The sequence below is a fragment of the Taudactylus pleione genome, unplaced genomic scaffold (genome assembly GCF_031769625.1).
Source record: "Taudactylus pleione unplaced genomic scaffold, aTauple2 ptg000128l, whole genome shotgun sequence".
In the NCBI taxonomy this organism is placed as follows: Eukaryota; Metazoa; Chordata; class Amphibia; order Anura; family Myobatrachidae; genus Taudactylus; species Taudactylus pleione.
This window is the reverse complement of record NW_028284530.1, coordinates 4,224,814-4,247,549: the sequence shown is the minus strand read 5'-3', so window position 1 is coordinate 4,247,549 and position 22,736 is coordinate 4,224,814. Positions and strand designations below refer to the sequence as shown.

Here is a 22,736-nt window from a genome sequence, read left to right as displayed (position 1 = left end):
CTAAAATGGAGTCTTGCTGCCATTCACAAGATGGCGTCGTGCAGGTTTTCCTGATTGCAAACAGATTCTGTCTTACCCAATTATCCGGTTTTGACAACACGCAAGCACTTCTATCATACTAACTTCTGGGATTTATGCCAGTCTCCCCGCTTTTTTAAAGTGGCAATCATTTTAAAGGCTAAACCAAGCTGGTTTAGCCTTGAAAATGATTGCCACTTTAAAAAACAGGTAGACTCTCATAAATCCTCGCATCTTCGAAAACTCGGAGGCTATTACATTTAGCCCATCATATGAAGGCGACATACAGTAATTGTTAAAAAGTGGAATATACTGCACTAAGGGATGTGTTCCAAGTTCTTGTTTAGGCCATGTTTATTGTGAAGCTGATTCTTAAGGTGCCCAGACACATACCGATGTACTCACGATCCGACGATGTGTGAAATTTCCCTTCAAACTCTTCCCCGGCAGCTCTGAACATGATATGCACACGATATGCTGTCCAATCTTCATCCGATCTCCTGCAGCCAGAGTTTTTAACAGTGCATTTGTGTCTAGATTGTCAGATCTGCCGTACTGCACGGCAGATCTGAAGATGCGATGCGCGACCTGCGGGGGCGTGAGTGGGGTCTCACGATTTGGGCATTTTTTACCCGATCTGTCGTTCCAATGTGTCGGAATCGGCCAGATCGGGAAAAAAGCTTGCTGAGTGTTTTACAGCACCTTTTGAGTAGCCTGGAAGTGCCAGCACTATACGTCTTCTCAGACACTAAAAGTAATGTTAGAGCTAGTTATTTCCAAATCATCTTATCAACTGGGGAATATGAATTAAAAAAACAATGTGCCGTTGTCATTTAGATAACTCTACTGTAATCAACAGCCAACTACTCCCTATAGTGTAACTGAAGGCCCCATACTTATGCAATGTATTGGGCCAATTCCCGATTCAGGCATTTGTAAGATGAAGAATTTCACTGATTTCCTGATGGATCAGCGATCACCGATGGCCTCCGATAAGCATTTCCGACAGGCTCCCGATGAATCGGGGAATCTGTGAATCGGCCGGCAGATGTATAGGGTCCTAAACTTCAGCTTATGGCAGGAATTTCACATTTCTTTAGTTAAATAACAATCGTTATGGGGAACTAAAATGGAAAAGGTTATTCTCTCTCCCTATTTCTGTAACATTCGAGGTATTCCTTAACCGTAATCTTAACTAAACATACCAGGTGTCTATCTGAGTAGTTCACATATATCCCAATTAAACTAAACAGCAATTAAGTGAGAAAAGGTACCCATACATCTGCGACTGATCGTCGATGGAAGCAGAAATGCCATCGATGTTCAGCGATCCGTTGCAGAATCGCTGACATGTTAAATGTCCCCGATTAGACAATCACAATAATTTTTTGATCACGATCATCATATCAGTAAAATCCAACATGTTGGATTTCTGCGATCCTGCGGTGCCGGGTTGCAGGATCGTGGCAATCCGTCGCAGATGTATGGGCACCAAGTTATATACATGCTCTCCAAGGGGTCTATTTACTAAGCCTTGGGGAGAGCTAAAATGGAAAACGATAAGTCCCAGACAATCAGCTCCTGTCAGTTTACAGGCTGTTTGAAAAATGACAGTTAGGAGCTGATTGGCTGGGACTTATCTTTCTCCATTTTATTTCTCTCCATGGCTAAGGGGCCTATTTACTAAGCCTTGGATGGAGATAAAGTGAACGGAAATAATGTACCAACCAACCAGCTCCTAACTGTAATTTTTCAAACACAGTCTGTGACATGGCAGTTAGGAGCTGATTGGCTGGTACTTTATCTCTGTTTATTTTAACTCCATCCAAGACTAAGTAAATAGACCCCCACATTTCTAAGCATTTACAGTATCAAGCATGAGAGTGCCTTTTAAAATATGTTTATAAGTAGGAATTATTTATTTTTTTCTATCTTTTACAGGTTGAGGAAACATATTTGAACACAAATGGAGAGCTCATTTACATTATGGGAAGACAGGACAAGTTTCAATTTTGAAGAAGATATTTTAGTAACTGGACTAAGTCCCACAAATCTTATTGTTAGTGATGAGTCCAGAGATGATGACATAATCACAGAACAGGATGACGACTGTCACACATCCAAGACTGAGGACACAAGCCAACTTTCTGAAAGTTCACTAGAAGTGAAGATGAGGGACATGATGAACCTAGATACTACCGGGAAAGACTTTGTGGTCTTTCAACACTCTTGTGTGGAAAATGGAAGGGAACATGAGGAGCAATTAAATTTTTTCATGGAAGAACCTAAAATGTGCTTTGAAAAGAACACAACATACTGGACTGGAGGAGGTGGAGAGTCCCTAAGTGAGGGACAGTTTACAACACTTTCAGATGACAAACAGTTGGATATTGGCCAGACAGTTCCCCACCTCACAGTAGAGATGCAACCAGCACATAGCAATGCCAGGATTTACCTTCCTCTCCAGAAAACATTGAGAAACCTCAGACTCCTTGATCTGAAGCTGAAATATAATAATCACCAACTGGCAATGGAACATCCAGGATCAGAGCGTAACAATGAATCAAGCTCTGATGAATGTGATTCCAAGTTCTCAGAACTGAGAGAGAAAGAGAATATAATCCTAGGAGATGAAAAGGCAGCAGAATACTCATATTTGATTGATCTTCTTTCCCAGTGTCACTTCAAACTAGAGCAAATGGAGGAGTTAAGACACTACTCCAGGAGTCTGGCTTGGAGCGTAAGTTCTATATATCTTTCTGAAACATCACACAATACCACTTTCATGTACATAGAGCATAGAACACTTTGAGCTAGTACATTTTAGAGATGAAAATCCTTCTGCAGGAATATCTTATTATTTAAAATTAACTTTTCTATGCACTCCTTCATATGGGCAGTGTATAATAGTGCAACAATAGCTTTATGATCTTGAAACATTTTCCAAAGCAAGTGTGAAATATTCTCAAGCTGATTAAAGGACAGGTGGAAAAGTTGCCCATGGCAACAAATCATTTTGTAGATATCATTCAAAAAAATGGAGTTGATAAACGTAAGCTAGATGCTGATTGGTTGCTATTAGCAACTTCTCCACTAGTCCTCTTTAGAAGCTTGGAAAATTCTCCCTTTGAGTCTGTGGGTGGTGCAGGTAGTAACTGATACACTCAAACCTGACATGGGAAACTGGTACATGCTCTATCGGGCTGTTACGGTGAATGTATGTGACAGCAGCCCACCAGCAGAAGACAGAAATGAGTCAGGGCATTGATCTAGATCAGTGGTTCCCAAACTCAGGGTCTGATTCACTACTGATCGCTATTGCGATCGCAGCTGTGATTATGTACGGTGGTCTGCTGTGAAAATATGCTAATGAATGCAATCGCAAAGCCGTCGCACAGCCAGCATAGAGATGCCCACTACCGCTATCTCACATCCGTAATACCTTGCAGTCCTGCATATACATTGGTAACATTGAGTAACATCGGCCCCTCACGTACATTTATAGCAGCACTGATCTTATTCAGAAATTGCTAACCTCGTCCAACGCAGTGAGTACACAAGCTGCGTATACTGTTGCAGTAGCTAATTTATGCCCATAATAATTATTTACGCCCATCATTTAGTGCCCATGCAACGGCGTTCAAATGGATAGGCATGCCCGGATTCTTCGACCACTCCCCCATCACCATCCCCAAATGCTGACCTCCCGTCACTCACTCTGCAATGGCTTTCTTTCTGCGTGAGTGATCACAGAGCAATCACAATGCTAACTCACGCAGGCGCACTGCGATGCATGAGCAGTGCGCACCATCAACCAATCTGCATACGCTTTTGCAGTTGTGATCCGTGATCGGGCCCTCAGTCCTCAAGACACTCTAAAGCTAGGTACACACTATACAGTTATTGGGGTGATTTGCCAATAATCGGGTGATCAGCCTGATTTATTGCATAGTGTGTAGGCATGAGCGCTTCGACATTTCACCGAAAAAATGGTTAAAAACGTCCACAAAACATATTCCTTTCATGATCTGATCGGTCAGCCAAAACAGAAAATTGTCAGTTAAATTTGATTGCCTTTTATTATTTATTATTTATTACCAGTTATTTATGTAGAGCACACATATTCCGTAGCGCTTTACAGAGAATATTTTCCCATTCACATCCGACCCTGCCCCAGTGGAGCTTACATTCTATATCCCCTATTACATGCGCACACACATACACACTAGGATTATTTTTTTGTTGGGAGCCAGTTAGCCTGCCAATTAAAGTAAATGTAAAATTGATTAATATTAATATATTCCATTATAGCATATTATGCAAGTAATACAGCTAATCTGACAGGAACTCAACAGAACAGTACATTTAATAAACCACAACTTTGAGGCTGAGAAAAAAAATCACACAGATGAAAACACAACCTATCACCAGGGCTCTAACTTGTTACAGTAAATGTTACTTTTGAAGAATCCTCCCCATAATTAGTCCAGCAAATGGGTCTTGGATAGGGTTGCTACTGTATAATATCTCTTTAATCAGAGACACAGGTTTTGTGGCTGATTAAAACCAGGTGAAATGCGGACTTTGCAGTCTGCCAGCCTCAGAACCTGTGTAATTCAAATGTGCCTCTTATTAAATTGATTTTATGAAAAACAAACAAAAGGGATTATTCCTTTTTGTTTGTTTGCAAAATCTTTGGTGGTGAGTGGTGACACCCTGTTGTTTAGTCCTTTCCAGGTAGCCAAGGAGCATTTTAGAGTATCTATACTACAGTGGGGATATTATAGCAACCCTAGTCCCGGGTTATTATGTTATTATTAGCAAAGTAAACATTTAACAGGAACTCTAAATGGATTTGGTAAGTAGGAAAGTATGTAGCAATTTATATCCCAATAGAGTTTTTATATGAATAAATGATTAAGTTTGTCCTAAACAATACATCTGTTATTAATTTAATCAGTGGTTATTTAGATACACCACATGTTTCCCAATCAATAACACACTTGAGTTTAAAGGGGTTCTCCAACTAAACAAATTATGCAATGTGTCTTGGATAATTGCTCTGTGATCTCATTAATGTCCCTAATCTGGCCACACACTAGACCAACTTTCATCCAACCATCCAACTAGTTGATTGGTTGGAATGAAAATCTGGTAACGTATGGGAGTAACTGATGATCAGCAATTTGCTCCTAAATGCCAGATAACAGATGAAAATGGACGTTCAGACAAGTTTATTAAATGTTTGATGTAAACAATTTGTTCGAATAGTTTTTGTCCATTTTCCAGCATTTGGGAGCAAATTGCTGATTGTCATTTGCTTTTATACCTTACCAGATTTTCATTCCAACCAATCAACTAGTTGGATGTAAGTTGGTCTAGTGTGTGGACAGCTTAACAATTCAGGTTTTAGAGATATCCATGGCTGAGCACAGGTGACATATACCTCTTTTCCACCAAAAACCCAGGTCCGACCTGGGTTTTTGGACATGGCTCCAACCCTGGTCAGACCCAGGTCAGACCCATTTACACTGCACCTTTGATCTGAGTTACTCCCAGGTCAGCCCTGTTCACACTGAACTCAGGTCTGCCCTGCTAAACCTGTGAGGTCATAAAAAGTGGGAGGTGACTGCTCCACAACCACCAATCCGCTCATTTTAGGCATGACCCAGGTCAGATAACCCGGGTTCCACCGTTTACACTGCACCATTACCTGGGTCCAACCCTGGTAGCTACCTGGGTTGGATTGCAGGGTCACTTGACCCAGGTTATTTTTCAGGGACCCTTTTACACTGAGCTGCGACCCGGGTAGACCCAGCAAAAACCCAGGTTTTTGCTCTGGTGTAAAAGGGGTATAAATTAATACCTCAGTCAATTTGATTTAACCACCTGCGTTCAAACATAATCATAATCATAATCGTTTGAAAAAATCGTTCACTTTCTGAGTCAAACGATGAACGATTATCGTTCATGGCGTTCATGTTTGTAGTTTGTAGTTCAGTCAGACTTGTCAACTCAACGATTTTCATTAAGGGAATATGCAAAAATCATTTATTACACTTTAAAAAATCTGACAGATAATCTGACAGAAAATCGTTCATAAAATTGTTGGTAACAAAATCTTTGTGTGTGTATGCAGCTTAAAACCTGAACTATTGGGGAGCCTTGAGGACTGCATTTGGAACCTCTGTAATAGAGTGTTGATAGTGTAAAAGCCGCTTCTCATGCAGTGAATTCTGGCAGACAGTGGGAATTTACAGCAAGATGCGCAACTAGTTTTCTATCTCCAATAATAAAGCTTCTGCACTCAACTGGGTGTCAGTATAGGAATGACAGCAGAATGGGGAGACAGAACAGGTGAGTGATATGGCCTGGAAAGGCCTATATCAGGACTGGGATGTTTTTTACGTAAGCTCCAGGACTATGACCACAAGTGTGCCCAGTCATTGCAGGAGCAGCCAGCCGATCAGCGGACATCTCCGTCAGAGCTGTTCACTAATTGGCTGTGTGCGGTCAGCCTGTCTCCTCCATCGACTTCAATGGTGAGAAATCTCCATTGAAATCAATGGTGGGAACCGCGATATTGTATCCAATGATGTAACCACATGGATATGTGCATGTTTCTGTGTTACTCTGATCTGCTCAGGATAAACTCGCCTATCTGAACCTGGTCTAAAGTTCTGGCAAATTTTAGTCAAGTTTGGCTTGCGAATTTGCAAATCGCAACCTATTACATTTGGAGAGTTGTAAGTCTATGGGCCGCGTTCAATTAGAAGCAAAAAGTCAGTTTCGGCAATGATGTTATTTTCGCCAATTCCACTTCTCCCCGTATTCAATTAGTCAGACTTTTCACCGATGCGAAAAGTTTGCGCCTTGTAACCAGCGGAAGAGTTTCGCCTATGAAGACCCGGAGGAAAAAACTGCAGAATTGGGGTTTTGGGGTGAAAACTTCCAAAAACCACCCTGCACCCCTTGGACAGTCCTCCATAGGTATTCTGTGTCAAAAAAGTTTAAAAAGTACCACTGGTCACCCCAAAAAAAGGTACTTTCATTTTGGGGGCCAAAAAAAAAGGTTCGGAACACACTTCTAAACTAGCGAAATAGACTCAGGGGGGGTCCCCAATTATGCCCTAGGTGTTTTTTTTGATTGCATGTGGTTGCGGAAGGTGGATTGTTCACGTTTTTTAAAACTTCACATTAGCAACTTCAAAATATGCTAGTACCCATTTCCACGTACCCCAAATTTGATGGGACTAGTTACTTTCTCAAAAAACCCTCCAAAATGCTATTATTCACCACTTTTTAAAAAACACAAAAAAACACCTATTGAGACCATTTAAAGTGGCCAAATACCTTCAGCAGGGCTATTCGGGGGTATCCAGAGTGATCCCCCATGTCAGTGCATCTTTTGGGGGGTGTCAGGCTGATTTCCCCAAAACTGACAGAACATTTCGCCAATTTATGTTTCGACCGGTCATGTTTTCACTGATTTGGAATTGAATACGGGTGTAGGCGATGACGGCGAAAAGTCCGGCAACTGACTTTTCTCTTCTAATTGAATACGGGCCTATAATAGGAAAACATCTGGATGTGATTTGGCAATTTGTGATTTGGTGGGCAAAGTGAAAAATGCGAAAACACCTGTTCTCACACGCTATTACATTTGCAATTAGCAAAAACATTGCGAATTTACTGTCAAACTCGCAAAATAAAAACAAAATCGTGACATATTACTTTTGGCTCCAGGACTGGTATCTGATTTTTACACTAGTCACCATGCCAGGAATCTACTTTATCCACTAGCTAGTAGTAGCAGAGCCTAGTTTAACCTTAACCACTAGCCACCTGGATTGGTTTAATTTTAACAGGGATTTGATACTCACATTGATGGAACTAGGGAAGCAGAAACAATAAATTTATATCTTGAAGACTTGGCATAATATACAAATAATTTCATAAATTGAATATTTTACAGAGATTACACTGGAAAATGTTTTCTTTTAAAAAGAATTTAATGATTTTATGAATCTGTTAGTTGAGTTACGTAGTAATCCCATGTACTGTTCCTCTTAAATTAGCTTTTTTGAAAAATAAATGTATCAGTTTAGATATTATTTATACATTCTAAAGATGATATATATTAATAGTGATATTAAAGATTTTGCACCATATTTTATAATGACCCCTATGTATCCCATGAAACTGATAATCTTATTGTGTTATCTGGATTAAACTCATTTTACAAAGTCAAATGTAATGTAAATGTAAGAAAGTAACTTGGGGTCTATTTACTAAGCCTTGGATGGAGATAATGTGGATAGAGATAAAGTACCAGCCAAACAGCTCCTAACTGTCATTTTTCAAACACAGCTTTTGACATGGCAATTAGGAACTGATTGATTGGTACTTTATCCCCGTCCACTTTATCTCCATCCAAGGCTTAGTAATTACACCCCTTGTTTCTTTATGCAGAATAATAAGAGTTATGGTATAACATACCTTTGTGAACTCTTTTTCTTTGAGGTTCATAGGGTCCACAGGAATTACCTTGGGGTAGTTACAAGCTTTAGCTCCCAGGATGCACTGGGTCCTCCTCCATATATACCTCGCCCCTGGCTACAGGCATTTAGTTTGTTACCAAGCCCAAGGCAGGAGAAGGAAAAGATGAAAAGCACGGACAATTGTACCTCAGAAACACTCTCTCTAAGAAGAGGGAATCCTAGAAATACAAAAGAAAACGATTACCTAATAACACCAGGTATATTAGGGTGGATGTCCTGTGGACCTTATGGACCTCGAAGAAAAAGCGTTAACAAAGGTATGTTATACCATAACTCAGAGGTTCCCAACCACGGTCCTCGAGGCACACTAACAGTCCAGGTTTTAAGGATAGCCATACTTGAGCACAAGTGACTTAATTAGTACCTCAGTTATTTTGATTTAACCATCTGTGCACAATCATGGATATCGCTAAAACCAGGACTGATAGTGTGCCTTGAGGACTGAGGTTGGGAATCACTGCCATAACTCTTATTTTCTTCGGGGTCCATAGGGTCCACAGTAATTACCTTGGGTATGTCCCAAAGCAGATCCCTTAAGGATGGGGACGCTCCTGTTTAGTAGAAAGGAGAATCAGATGCCCAAAGGAAGCATCCTGAGAGGCAAATGTAATGCGTAACATTTGACAAAAGTGTGGACGGAAGACCATGTGGCTGCCTTGCACAATTGTTCAGCAGAGGCACCACCAACGAAATTCCCATGATGGTCCCATGGATCGAGTAGAATGTGCTGTCACTGTATTTGGAACAGAGAAATCAGCTTGTGTGTAAGCTTGAGAAATTTTCATACGATGCCACCTAGCCAGAGTCTGTTTGTTAGCTGGCCAGCCTCGCTTATGACAGCCATACAACACCAAAAGATAATCTGATTTCCTAATAGAGTTGGTGCAATCCATGTAATTACGTTTGGCGTGTACAACATCCAGAGAAGTGTCACCTACAGAGAGTATAACTCAATTAGGATACACTGAGCTCCGGGAACTGTTGGACTAGGTCCACAATCTGAGGCAGCACTCAACAGAGAGGGGTCCACCTCTCTTAGACAATTGATTAATATAGATATAGATATCAGGTGCGCTCAACTGATTAGAATTTGTGTTAAGAAAACTAGCCTTAGACTGTATTGTAAAAACAAAAAACAATTTATTAATTTATACAATATCTAAATCTATATATAGACCAGGGTAAGTGTGTTTGCCACCTGTGTCCTAATTACTCCTTTGCTCACTACGGGGGGTCAGTTTCTCTTGCAGGGATAAACTTTCCGTATGATCTGTGCTATAGGCAACTCTCATACATTTCCCGAAAGGCTACTAAGCCATCTTCAGTGAGTATTAGTTATACAATCTTATATATAGTATATACAGTCAGGTCCATAAATATTTGGGACATTGACAGAATTTTCAGGTTTTGGCCTCTATTCACCACCACAATGGTTTTGAAATGAAACGAACAAGATGTGCTTTAACTGCAGACTTTCAGATTTAATTTGAGGGTAATTACATCCAAATCGGGTGAACGGTGTAGGAATTACAACAGTTTCAATATGTACCTCACACTTTTTAAGGGGCCAAAAGTAATGGGACTATCAACTCAAAAGCTATTTCATGGACAGGTGTGGGCTATTCCCTCGTTATTTCATTATCAATTAAGCAGGTAAAAGGTCTGGAGTTGATTCTAGGTGTGACATTTGCATTTGGAATCAGTTGCTGTCAACTCTCAATATGAGATCCAAAAAGCTGTCACTATCAGTGAAGCAAGCCATCATTAGGCTGAAAAATGAAAACAAACCCATCAGAGAGATAGCAAAAACATTAGGTGTGGCCAAATCAACTGTTTGGAACATTCTTAAAAAGAAAGAACGCACCGGAGAGCTCAGCAACACCAAAAGACCCGGAAGACCACGGAAAACAACTGTGGTGGATGACAAAATAATTATTTCCCTGGTGAAGAAAAACCCCTTCACAACAGTTGGCCAAATCAAGAACACTCTCCAGGAGGTAGATGTATATGTGTCAAAGTCAACAATCAAGAGAAGACTTCACAAGAGTGAATATAGAGGGTTCACCACAAGATGCAAACCATTGGTGAGCCACAAAAACAGGAAGACCAGATTAGATTTTGCCAAACAACATCTAAAAAAGCCATTACAGTTCTGGAACAACATCCTATTGACAGATGAGACAAAGATCAACTTGTACCAGAGTGATGGGAAGAGAAGAGAAGGAAAGGAACTGCTCATGATCCAAAACATACCACCTCATCGGTGAAGCATGGTGGTGGTAGTGTCATGGCGTGGGCATGTATGGCTGCCAATGGAACTGGTTCCCTTGTATTTATTGATGATGTGACTGCTGACAAAAGCAGCAGAATGAATTCTGAAGTGTTTCGGGCAATATTATATGCTCATATTCAGTCAAATGCTTCAGAACTCATTGGACAGCGCTTCACAGTGCAGATGGACAATGACCCGAAGCATACTGCAAAAGCAATCAAAGAGTTTTTTAAGGCTAAAAAGTGGAATGTTATGCAATGGCCAAGTCAATCCCCTGACCTGAATCCGATTGAGCATGCATTTCACTTGATGAAGACAAAACTGAAGGGAAAATGCCCCACGAACAAGCAGGAACTGAAGACATTTGCAGTAGAGACCTGGCAGAGCATCACCAGGGATGAAACCCAGCGTCTGGTGATGTCTATGCGTTCCAGACTTCAGGCTGTAATTGCCTGCAAAGGATTTGCAACAAAGTATTAAAAGTGAAAGTTAGATTTAGGATTGTTTAGTTTGTCCCATTACTTTTGGCCCCTTAAAAAGTGGGAGGCACATATAGAAACCGTTGTAATTCCTACACCGTTCACCTGCTTTGGATGTAATTACCCTCAAATTAAATCTGAAAGTCTACAGTTAAATCACATCTTGTTTGTTTCATTTCAAAGCCATTGTGGTGGTGAATAGAGGACAAAATATGAAAATTCTGTCAATTTCCCAATATTTATGGACCTGACTGCATATGTATATATATATATATATATATATATATATATATATATTTATATTTATTAGGTACTTCTCTCCTTGTTTCACTGTGAGGTGTACGCGTCTCCTTCAGGGATAGCTCTCTGTATGATCTCTGCTTAGGGGCTTTTATCATATGTCCCCCAAGGGTACTGCTATGCAGTTGTCAGTGAAAGGCAGGGAGGTAAGGGAAAGGATGGCTGCTATGTACATTAGGCGGCGTCCCGCACGTTTGTTTTTACACTACAGTCTAAGGCTAGTTTTTTTTATCACAAATTCCAATCAGTTGATCTCACCTGATATCTATATCTATATTCACCTACAGAGAGGCCTGAAGATTGGAAGGCTGGAACCACAATCTCTTCATTTACATGAAAACGGGAAACTACCTTAGGAAGGTAACCCGCCCTGGTACAAAGAACAACTCTATCCTGATGAAAAATCAAAAAAGAAGAGCAACAAGAAAGGGCTGCCAAATCAGAGACCCTGCGGGCAGGGAAGATAGCAAGAAGAAACTGCTTTTGCTGTCAACCACTTAAGGTCTACTGATTTTAGGGGTTCGAATGTAGAGCCCTGAAAACCAAAGACAAATCCCACGGAGCTACCGGAGGGACAAAGGGAGTCTGAACCCTCAGAACACTCTAAAAAAATGTCCTAACATCAGGCAGTGGGGCGATCCTTCAATGAAACCAAACTAAGAGTGCCAATGCCTGAACTCTGAAGGTGGCCAGACGGAGACCACGGTCTAACCCAGCCTGAAGAAAAGCAAGCATTCGAGAGACCTAAAAACTTCAGGATCATACTTTCTATGTTTACACTACTGAAAATATGAGTGCCAAACTCTGTAATAAATGCGGACAAAGGGAGGTTTCCGCGCCCTAAGCATTTTCTGAATTACAGAACTGGTAAAACCCTTGGCTCTTAAGATGGAAGATTTAAGAGCCACGGCTTCAAAGACAGACGGGGGAAGGTCCGGATACAGGCAGGGACCCTGTGTTAATAGGTCCGGCCTTAGAGAAAGAGGCCATGGAGTGTCTATGGAGAGACTCTGAAGGTCGGTGAACCAATGGCGTCTGAGCCAGGCAGGAGATATCAGTATTACTGTTCTGCCCTCCTGCTTGAATTTCCTGATGACCCTTGGGAGGAGGGAGATCAGAGGAAAAAGATACGCTGGCTTTAAGTTCCACTTCACTGCTAAAGCATCCACAAACTCAGCTGCTGGATCCCTGGTTCTGGACCTGTATCTGTGGTTGTGGCCTGAGGCCATACGGTCTACCTCTGGAAGTCCCCATCTGTCCACTAGGCTCTGAAATACCTGTGAATGAAGAGCCCACTCCCCGGCATGTATAGCCTGCCGACTTAGGAAGTCTGCTGCCAATTGAGGACTCCTGGTATGATTACTGCTGAGATTGCTGGAAGATGATGTTCAGCCCAAACCAGAATGTTTGAATGTTTGACAGCCCGACTTTGCGTGCCTCCCTGATGGTTGAGGTAGGCTACTGCGGTGGCGTTGTCGGACTGCACCTGGACAGGCCTGCCTGTATATCCTGTGCCTGAACGAGTGCTCTGAACACTGCACACAGTTCCAGGATGTTTATAGACAGGAGAACTTTCAGACTTGGGAAACTCAGCCTTCACAAACTTCTGGCGTTTAAACACCGGGCCTTCCTAAGCTCCTTACTATCTATGTTTAACACCGCTTTGACTGCCCTAATCAAGGAGGGAATATCTGCTGTAGGAAAATTATCCTCCTCTCCTGAGAGAGACTCTTGAGAAGAGCCCTGTATGTCCTCACACTCAGAAGATGCATCAGAGTCTGCAGGCTGGACCGAGTGATAGAAGGAAGCCGACTGCCTTCTGTTTTTAGGCTGTACCGGCCTAACTGCTTGCAGCATTTGCTGAAATCGCAGCAGGGGACGAAGCCATTCTCTGACCTGAGTGGGCATAAACATCCATCCAGGACGGATGCATAGGAGGCATAAACACAGTAGGTTGTAGCTATTGAGGGTACTCCATAGTAGGGGCCAGCCTAGGAGCAAATAACCGGTTTACAACCTGCGCCATGATCTGGAAAAAGGAAGCACCAAGGGGGTTCCTCCCCAGGAGATTTGACTGATGTGGTGACTCCTTGAAACAGTGACCACATAGCCCATTCTGTATGAAATTCTGAGGGGGACAAGCCTGCCTGACAGGCCATACATGAAACCAGCACAGGGGCTTTCGCCTCCTGCTTTTCACTTTCTGTGGACATAGCAATATCCCTAATGTTATGCAAAGTAATATAATACAACGTGACAGTGTTTCACACCCAAAATAACCCACACACCTGTAGCAGAGGGCTTATCAGGAGAAACAGCAGTGATAGTTCATAACTGACAGTTATTCAGGAATAAAAAAGGCAGTATAACACACAGCAGATTTACACAAGTCACATACAATGCAAAAATATATTTTATATATATATATATATATATATATATATATATATATATTAGGGATGTGCAGGCTCGGATAGGTTCGAGTTAGCACGTTGAGTTCAGATTTTTCCCTCCAAAAAAACGGAACTCAGAAAGAGGCTAAACGTCATCTTACATGGACGAACATCATCATTCCTGGACAAAAGTCCAGGAATGATGATGTTCGTCCATGTAAGATGACGTTTAGCCTCTTTCTGAGTTCTGTTTTTTTGGAGGGAAAAATCCGAACTCAACGTGCTAACTCGAACCTATCCGAGCCTGCACATCCCTAATATATATATATTATATTATATATATACACAATAAGCTCTTAGTCAACTACGAACAGCACACAAGGCTAAGTAGGATATCGAGCTCTGTATAACCTGGCCACCCAAGGAGAGGTATACAAGGAGACTGACCAAACCTCCTGAGATCTACTGTCACCAAGAGCACATGAGAGTGGCCTCTGGCCATCTCATATACAGGAAGGCAAGGAGGAGCAACCCAAACGCTGGAAACCTCGACTCTGGACCAGCATCTGGGTTTTTTTATTTTCCTCAGCCTCCTCAGATTATATTTATATCAGACTCTGAAAGCAGGGTGGACTGAGAGGATGGTGCAGTCTATTTATATGCTTAAATGGCTGATGCTTTATTCACCTGTAACATCTGCAGATAGGTAAATGCTAAAGTGCCAGATTCTGAACTGAGTGGACATAACCCTCCATCCAGGAGGGATGTATGAGAGGAGAAAACAAATCACTGTGGGAATCCCAAGTGGAGGCAGTGTGTGGGCTGATAAGTGGTCCATTAACTTCGTCACAACCTGGGACCATGGGGAGAATTCAAGGTGACCCCTGAACAGGTGCTGGCAAGGTGGACTGTTGTGGTGTATAATAATCAACACACAGTCCATCCTGTATGAAAACCCGAGAGGCCTACTGCATAGGGTTTACGTGAAATCAGCCTAGGGACAATATTCTCCTAATTTCCTTGTCCTGGGACCTGGGAAATATTTGCAAGTAACCTACCACAAGTGTAGGGTTAACAATGCCAAGTGACCCCTTTCACAGAAAAAAAAGAAATGTAAAGCACTCTCTAACCCCTTACACCGGCAGTTTAGGGGTTAGGAAGAACCAAAAAGTAAAACCTTTTTCAACAGTAGCATAAGTCACATAAAATCTTTGCAAAAGGGCATTCAAATCAATTACCTAAACACATCAGTTTGGTAAGATCTACATACATATATAAATATATTTGCAAAAGGGCATTAAAATCAACTACCTAAATTCATTAGTTTGGTAGGATCCACCTGCATATAACATTCTGCAAACAGGCACTAAATCGCGGTCATATTGGTAGGATATAAATGCTATGCATACAAATAGGCAATGAATCGCAAGCAACCCAAGTTGGTAGGATTCCAGTGCTAAATACCTTCCTAGGAAAAAGGTATACTCAGATATAGACCAAATCTCCCCTCAGCCAGCACTTAACTGCAGCTGAGCGTCCCTAATTAATTAGGAGAGAGGGAGATGGGCAGCCCAGTCTTCACAAGTATATGTGAAGTACAATTGCTGGGGGTTAATTGGAGCACTTCCCTTAGTCATATAAAAGGCAACAATGTAATGTGACCACCTTCACAAATATCTAGTAAATGTGAAGTATAGTCATAACTGACAGCAAAACTTAATGCTTTTAAGCAATATATTTGCAATAGGCTCTTAGTCAACTACAAAAAGCACAAACCGCTTAGTAGGATACTGAGCTCTGTATAACCTGGCCACCAAAGGAGAGGTATACAGGGCCATGATCTGGGAAAAAGAAGCCCAAGGGGGTTCCACCCCAGGAGGTGGTAGGCTGGACTAATGTGGTGACTCCTTGTAACAGTGACCACATAATCTATTCTGTATGAAATCCTGAGGGGACAACCCGCCTGACAGGCCATACATGAAACCAGCGCAGGGGCTTTCGCCTCATACTTCTCGTTTTCCTTGGACATAACAATTTCCCTAATGTTATGCAAAGTAAAATAATACAATGTGACAGTGTTTCACACCCAAAATAACCCACACACCTGTAGCAGAGGGCTTATGAGGAGAAACAGCAGTGATAGTTATAACAGACAGTCATTCAGGAATAAAAAAGGCAGTATAACACACAGCAGATTTACACAAGTCACATACAATGCAAAAATATATTATATTTATATATATATATATATATATATATATGCAATAAGCTGTTAGTCAACTACGAACAGCACACAAGGCTGAGTAGGATATCGAGCTCTGTATAACCTGGCCATCCAAGGAGAGGTATACAGGGAGACTAACCAAACCTCCTGAGATCTGCAGCCACCGAAAGCACCTGAGAGTGGTCTCTAGCCATCTCATATAACAGGGAGGCAGATAGAAGCAACCCAGATGGAGGAAACCTTGTCTCTGTACCAGCATCTGGGTTGGGGGAGGGGCCGCCGGGGAGAGTGTACTTCCCCTAGGCTCTATGGATCCACCGGGCTCACTGACCTATAAATGGCCGCCGCCATTATCATCCCCGGCTGTCAGGAGAATCTCATGTCCTGGTGGCCTAGTTGGGGAAGCAATTTACCTGGTTCCTTACAACAGCGACCTTCGGCAGGTCTCCAGCACCGGAGGTACAGACTGACACGTAGTTCCCCGCCGTCTGCAGCCCATGGGGAGCCACCTTACCTGCATCCTCGATGTCTCCGGCTGTAGTTCCTGGGGTCACCGCTCACTCCGCTGACGCCCGCCGAAATCACCAGTTCCCTCACGGGTGTTGCGGCTCCAGCAGGGGTACACAGAGCAGCAGCACGGGTGTCCATTCGAATGCCTAGTGCTGCTTACTCGTAGGAAAAAAAAAACTTGCTTGTTCACCAGGTGCACTTCTGCGCACCAACCAAAAAATGAAATGCCTGTAGACAGGGGCGGGGTATATGTGGAGGAGGACCCATTGCATCCTGGGAGTTAAAGCTTCTAACTGTTTGGAGCCTGGATCACCAAACAGTTAGAATTCCTGTGGACCCTATGAATCCCGAAGAAGAAAATCGATTACTGGGTCTGATTCAGAGATGCATGCAATGTCAATGTCGGATGCAGTGTTATGATTTTACTCCACTGCGCTTATGTCAAAGCAGCACTGCAGCCCGGCGACAGACTAGAGCCGGCAGCCGCAGAGAGGATTTATTTGCAAAGTGAGTGACAAGTAGTCAGAGTTTGGGGGAGGTAACGGGGTGATTAGAAGAATGCAGACACGTCGGGACCACATTCTGGGCATACCCTAGTGAGCTTTTATACGTAAGCGGCGGATGTGAGACTCTGGAGGTGGGCATCTCTGTACACAAGATGGTGGCCATTAGTCATTAGCATATTTTTGCAAGTCCTCTGCATACAGGATCGCACCAGCAACAGGCACTGCATGCATCTCTGAATCATGCCCACTGCTTTATTGTACATACAGTCAGGTGCATAAATATTGGGACATTGACAAAATTTTCATATTTTGGCCTCTATTCACCACCACAATGGTTTTGAAATGAAACAAACAAGATGTGCTTTAACTGCAGGCTTTCAGATTTAATTTGAGGGTAATTACATCCAAATCAGGTGAATGGTGTAGGAATTACGACGGTTTCTATATGTGCCTCCCACTTTTTAAGGGGCCAAAAGTAATGGGACTGGCAACTCAAAAGCTATTTCATGGACAGGTGTGGGCTATTCCCTCGTTACTTCATTATCAATTAAGCAGGTAAAAGGTCTGGAGCTGATTCTAGGTGTGACATTTGCATTTGGAATCAGTTGCTGTCGACTCTCAATATGAGATCCAAGAGCTGTCAGTATCAGTGAAGCAAGCCATCATTAGGCTGAAAAATCAAAACAAACCCATCAGAGAGATAGCAAAAACATTAGGTGTGGCCAAATCAACTGTTTGGAACATTCTTAAAAAGAAAGAACGCACCGGAGAGCTCAGCAACACCAAAAGACCCGGAAGACCACGGAAAACAATTGTGGTGGTTGACAGAAGAAAAATTTCCCTGGTGAAGAAAAACCCCTTCACAACAGTTGGCCAAATCAAGAACACTCTTCAGGAGGTAGGTGTATATGTGTCAAAGTCAACAATCAAGAGAAGACTTCACAAGAGTGAATATAGAGGGTTCACCACAAGATGCAAACCATTGGTGAGCCTCAAATACAGGAAGACCAGATTAGATTTTGCCGAACAACATCTAAAAAAGCCATTACAGTTCTGGAACAACATCCTATTGACAGATGAGACAAAGATCAACTTGTACCAGAGTGATGGGAAAAGAAGAGTATGGAGACGGAAAGGAACTGCTCATGATCCAAAACATACCACTTCATCAGTGAAGCATGGTGGTGGTAGTGTCATGGCGTGGGCATGTATGGCTGCCAATGGAACTGGTTCCCTTGTATTTATTGATGATGTGACTGCTGACAAAAGCAGCAGAATGATTCTGAAGTGTTTCAGGCAATATTATATGCTCATAATCAGTCAAATGCTTCAGAACTCATTGGACGGCGCTTCACAGTGCAGATGGACAATGACCCGAAGCATACTGCAAAAGCAACCAAACAGTTTTTTAAGGCTAAAAAGTGGAATGTTATGCATGGCCAAGTTACTCCCCTGACCTGAATCTGATTGAGCATGCATTTCACTTGATGAAGACAAAACTGAAGGAAAAATGCCCCAAGAACAAGCAGGAACTGAAGACATTTGCAGTAGAGACCTGGCAGAGCATCACCAGGGATGAAACCCAGCGTCTGGTGATGTCTATGCGTTCCAGACTTCAGGCTGTAATTGCCTGCAAAGGATTTGCAACAAAGTATTAAAAAGTAAAAGTTAGATTTAGGATTGTTTAGTTTGTCCCATCACTTTTGGCCCCTTAACCACTTAACTGACGAATTCTTTTTCCAAAAACCGCTCCAAAATTGTCAGTTACTTTTATGATTTAATTAGGTCAAGAACTTATCCATCACTATTTTATTTGCGAAAAAAATATTTAAAAACACAGTATACCATAAAAATAGCGACTTTTATGTTATACTGTAGTGATGGCCATTGACAACTGTACCATCGATGGTTCAACCATCGTTAGAAGCCATCAATTGTTTAGCGATTGGCCGAGGAGATCTGTGTAGACCACATCTGCCGATATTTCCTAAACATCGTTTAAGGGTTGCCATCGATGGTGCAACATTGACGGCCACCAGCAATGGCAAACCACTTGTTTTTAGTCAGACCATCGATGGTTTGCAAACCATCGATGGTCGGTTGCCATCCCTAATCAGAGGCTCTGCGATTATATATATATATATATATATATATATATATATATATATATATATATTCCAAGAGTGAACCGGCACTCAAAAAATAATAGAAGTATGTGCCAGGGTGCCTTCTGTAAGTGTCCAATATTCATGCAAAGAATCAGCGGCACTCCTGGACTGGAGTGCCGCTGATTCTTTGCATGAATATATATATATATATATATATATATATACACACACACACATGCACACTATTGTGGGCCTTATCAAAAACTCATGGGGGACGAGGAGGAGGAGCTGAGGCCGGGGTGGGAGTGTGTGGGGGGCTGCTGGGCTACCTGGGTACATAGAAGCAGCAGCCAGAATCTCGGCTGCTGCTTCCTGTACATTGTAGTTCCGGAGCCACAGTGGGAGCGTGTCCCGCTGGTGGCCCGGATACAGAGCAGCAGCGGCGGCTACCAAAGCCGCTGCTGCTGCTCCTCCACCACACAGTGATCACCTAGTGATCACTTTAGTGCCGGAGCCGCAGCGGGAGAGTCTCCCGCTGGCGGCCCGGATACAGAGCAGCAGCGGCGGCTACCATAGCCGCTGCTGCTGCTCCTCCACCACAGGCGTCGGGTGCCGGAGCCGCAGCGGGAGGGTCTCCCGCTGGCGGCCCGGGAACAGAGCAGCAGCGGCGGCTACCAGAGCCGCGGCTGCTGGGGCCAGCTGCCCGATCACTGCTGGCCACAGTGATCGGGTCACAGCAACAGCTGCGGCTACATGAGCCGTGGCTGTTGCTTCAATGGCAGTGCGCCGGGAGGGGGTTGCCGGCGGTGCCCGATCACTGTGGCCAGCAGTGATCGGGTAATGCTCGAGAGGCAGCCATGCTTGCAGAGGGACATATAGAAACCGTTGTAATTCCTACACCGTTCACCTGATAAGGATGTAATTACCCTCAAATTAAATCTGAAAGTCTGCAGTTAAAGCACATCTTGTTTGTTTCATTTCAAAGCCATTGTGGCGGTGAATAGAGGCCAAAATATGAAAATTCTGTCAATGTCCCAATATTTATGCACCTGACTGTATATTGGAAAAGAAAACCACCCCATCCAGACTCACTTTTTTTTTTATCTGTTTGCCCTGCAGCTTTGGGAATCCCAGGAAACCAATGAATATTTAAAAGAAAAAGTAGCAGAGCTTCACAGAGCCAATGCGCAGAAAGAAGAGGAAATCTTTCTGCTGACAGAGGAGCTTATCAAATCCCGGACGCTTTGCCAGAAATCAAAGAGAGCCACAGACATGAATGAAAATGCTCCACAGCCCAGCAACCATATAAAGAAGCAATGCGAGTTCGAGTCTATCTACACAATAAATGAAAATTTAGCAGGAAATAATGAACCAATAGCCCGAGATACTTCTAAAATCTGTGTCATTTTGTAAGCTTTTAGTGAGAAATTAAACTCATAAATCAGAATGGGTATGAAGTCCCGGCAGGTGCAGCCCGAAGGGACAAGATCCCGACAGGTATCAGCAAGTACCCTATCCCTACCCCTCTCCCCCCTAACCCTTACCCTCCCTTAGTGGTGCCTAACCCTAACCTCCCCCCTAGTCCCTAACCTCCCCTGGGGGTGCCTAACTCTAACCCCCCCTTACCGCACCCTAAACCTAACACTCCCAGGGGGGTGCTTAACCCTGACCCTTTCCCCAGGGATGCCTAATCCTAACCTCCCCCCCAAAACCTAGCCCTAACCCCACTAGACTCCCTAAACCTAACCCTAAATCGCCTGGAAATTGGCCGCCGCGGCCATTTTCCCGGGTCTTGCGCATCCACAGTAGGGAGAACACAAGCAAAATGGCTGCGGCGCTATTTTTCCGATGACCTGCGCATGTGCTGTAGACTCTGGGCACACTCTAGAGCCCAGAGTCTACAGATGCAGCGCTGCGCTCACTGCACAGCTGGCCGCCGGAGAGAGAGGAGGGGGCCCCCGGACAGAGACTGCACACAGGCCCCATCCTCTCTTAAAATGCCCCTAGTGGGACGCATGCACCATGTGACTTTATTAGAGATTTGGAGTCTGGTTCAGAGATGGAAGGTAATGCCGCCACTGCAGTAAATTTGGACACAGCGGTTGGGCGAAAATATGCAAATGTCGCAGCCACCGGGATTTGTATTGACTCCTACCTGCAGCTTTGCAAATCCAAGCTACTGCCTACAAAGACGCAGCATTGGTTACTCAGAATGGCCATCGGAACTGAGACCCTGGAGCTATTTTTACTGCCTACAGGATCGCAATCACAGTCTACAACACACTCCATAACGGTCACAACACACCTGTGTTGAGTCGCTAGGCCCCCATTGCCATCCACAATCGATCCCTGCCTGTCAATCACTTTGTGGATACGTCTTCACTGCAAGCAGCAACGGTAATGAAGCTTGATGCATGCGCAGCGCGACACAGTCACATGCGCAGTCCACCGATAATCGCTCAAATGTGTAAACCTCGCCATTGTGTCCATCTCTGAATCAGGCCCTTAGACGCATGTGCTGCCACAATAAAATGATCATTTACGTGACCATCGGACATTGCGCGCACACTCGGGATCGCGCTCAGTGAGGGTACATCACATATGAATTTGCGAAACAATTACATTTTTCTCAAAGAATTCATTCATAACTATCAAATATATTTACAACATAAAAGTTTAGTAATGTATTGAGCTTATGCAAATAATTGTTATATTTAACAAACATATTTAATTCATATTTGTGACTGTTATTAAAATACTCTTTACATCCAAAAGTAATACATTTTTATTTGCTTAGTTAAAAGTGCAGCATAACCATACGAATATTCTGTGCATTACTTTTGACTATGTAGTTTACAAGCCTCTAAAATAAATAATATTGTTTTTTTTAATATTAATTCAAGACAATAATTTTGAATAAAACAAACAACACATCATTCCACTTTTATTAGCAGTGTCTATGAATTTCACACATGATATATACACATACAGAGATTAGCAGATTCGTCAAAATTTCATAATACACTGGATTTTTTTCCAGTCTAGGGGGTAAATTTACTAAACAACAGGTTTGAAATCCAGGCGTTTTTACTATGGTTTCCCGGCAGGTGCGCATCCCACTAATTTACTGCAGTTAAAAATGCAGCAAAACCACGCTTTAGGATACGGATGAACATCGAATCAACATCAATATTTTTCCCCATTAAAAGAATAGAAACCCCAGGTTTAGAACCTGCCGCAAACCAGCTAACATAAATTACCTACCTCTGACAGGCAGATTTGTCTAAAGCAGTGTTTCTCAAACTTGGTCCTCCGAACCCAAATAGTTCACTTTTTCTAGGTCTTCTGACAAGTCCACAGGTGTA

At 42.8% G+C, this 22,736-nt stretch overlaps 1 protein-coding gene across 2 annotated transcripts in view; it reads left to right on the top strand.

The window, feature by feature from the left end:
- The window catches only part of LOC148523752 (uncharacterized), a 31,056-nt gene extending 9,024 nt beyond the window's left edge, over positions 1-22,032 (top strand). The window contains exons 2-3 of one of the 2 annotated variants that reach the window (XM_088472763.1): positions 1,960-2,758; positions 20,491-22,032. In XM_088472763.1, coding sequence (XP_088328889.1) covers positions 1,985-2,758; positions 20,491-20,784 — 1,068 coding nt within the window. In that variant the 5' untranslated portion in view covers positions 1,960-1,984 and the 3' untranslated portion in view covers positions 20,785-22,032. Of the gene's footprint in view, positions 1-1,865; positions 2,759-20,490 lie in introns of those variants that run through there. The other variant, XM_088472764.1, reaches the window with a different exon arrangement.
- The last annotated feature ends 704 nt before the right edge of the window (positions 22,033-22,736 follow it).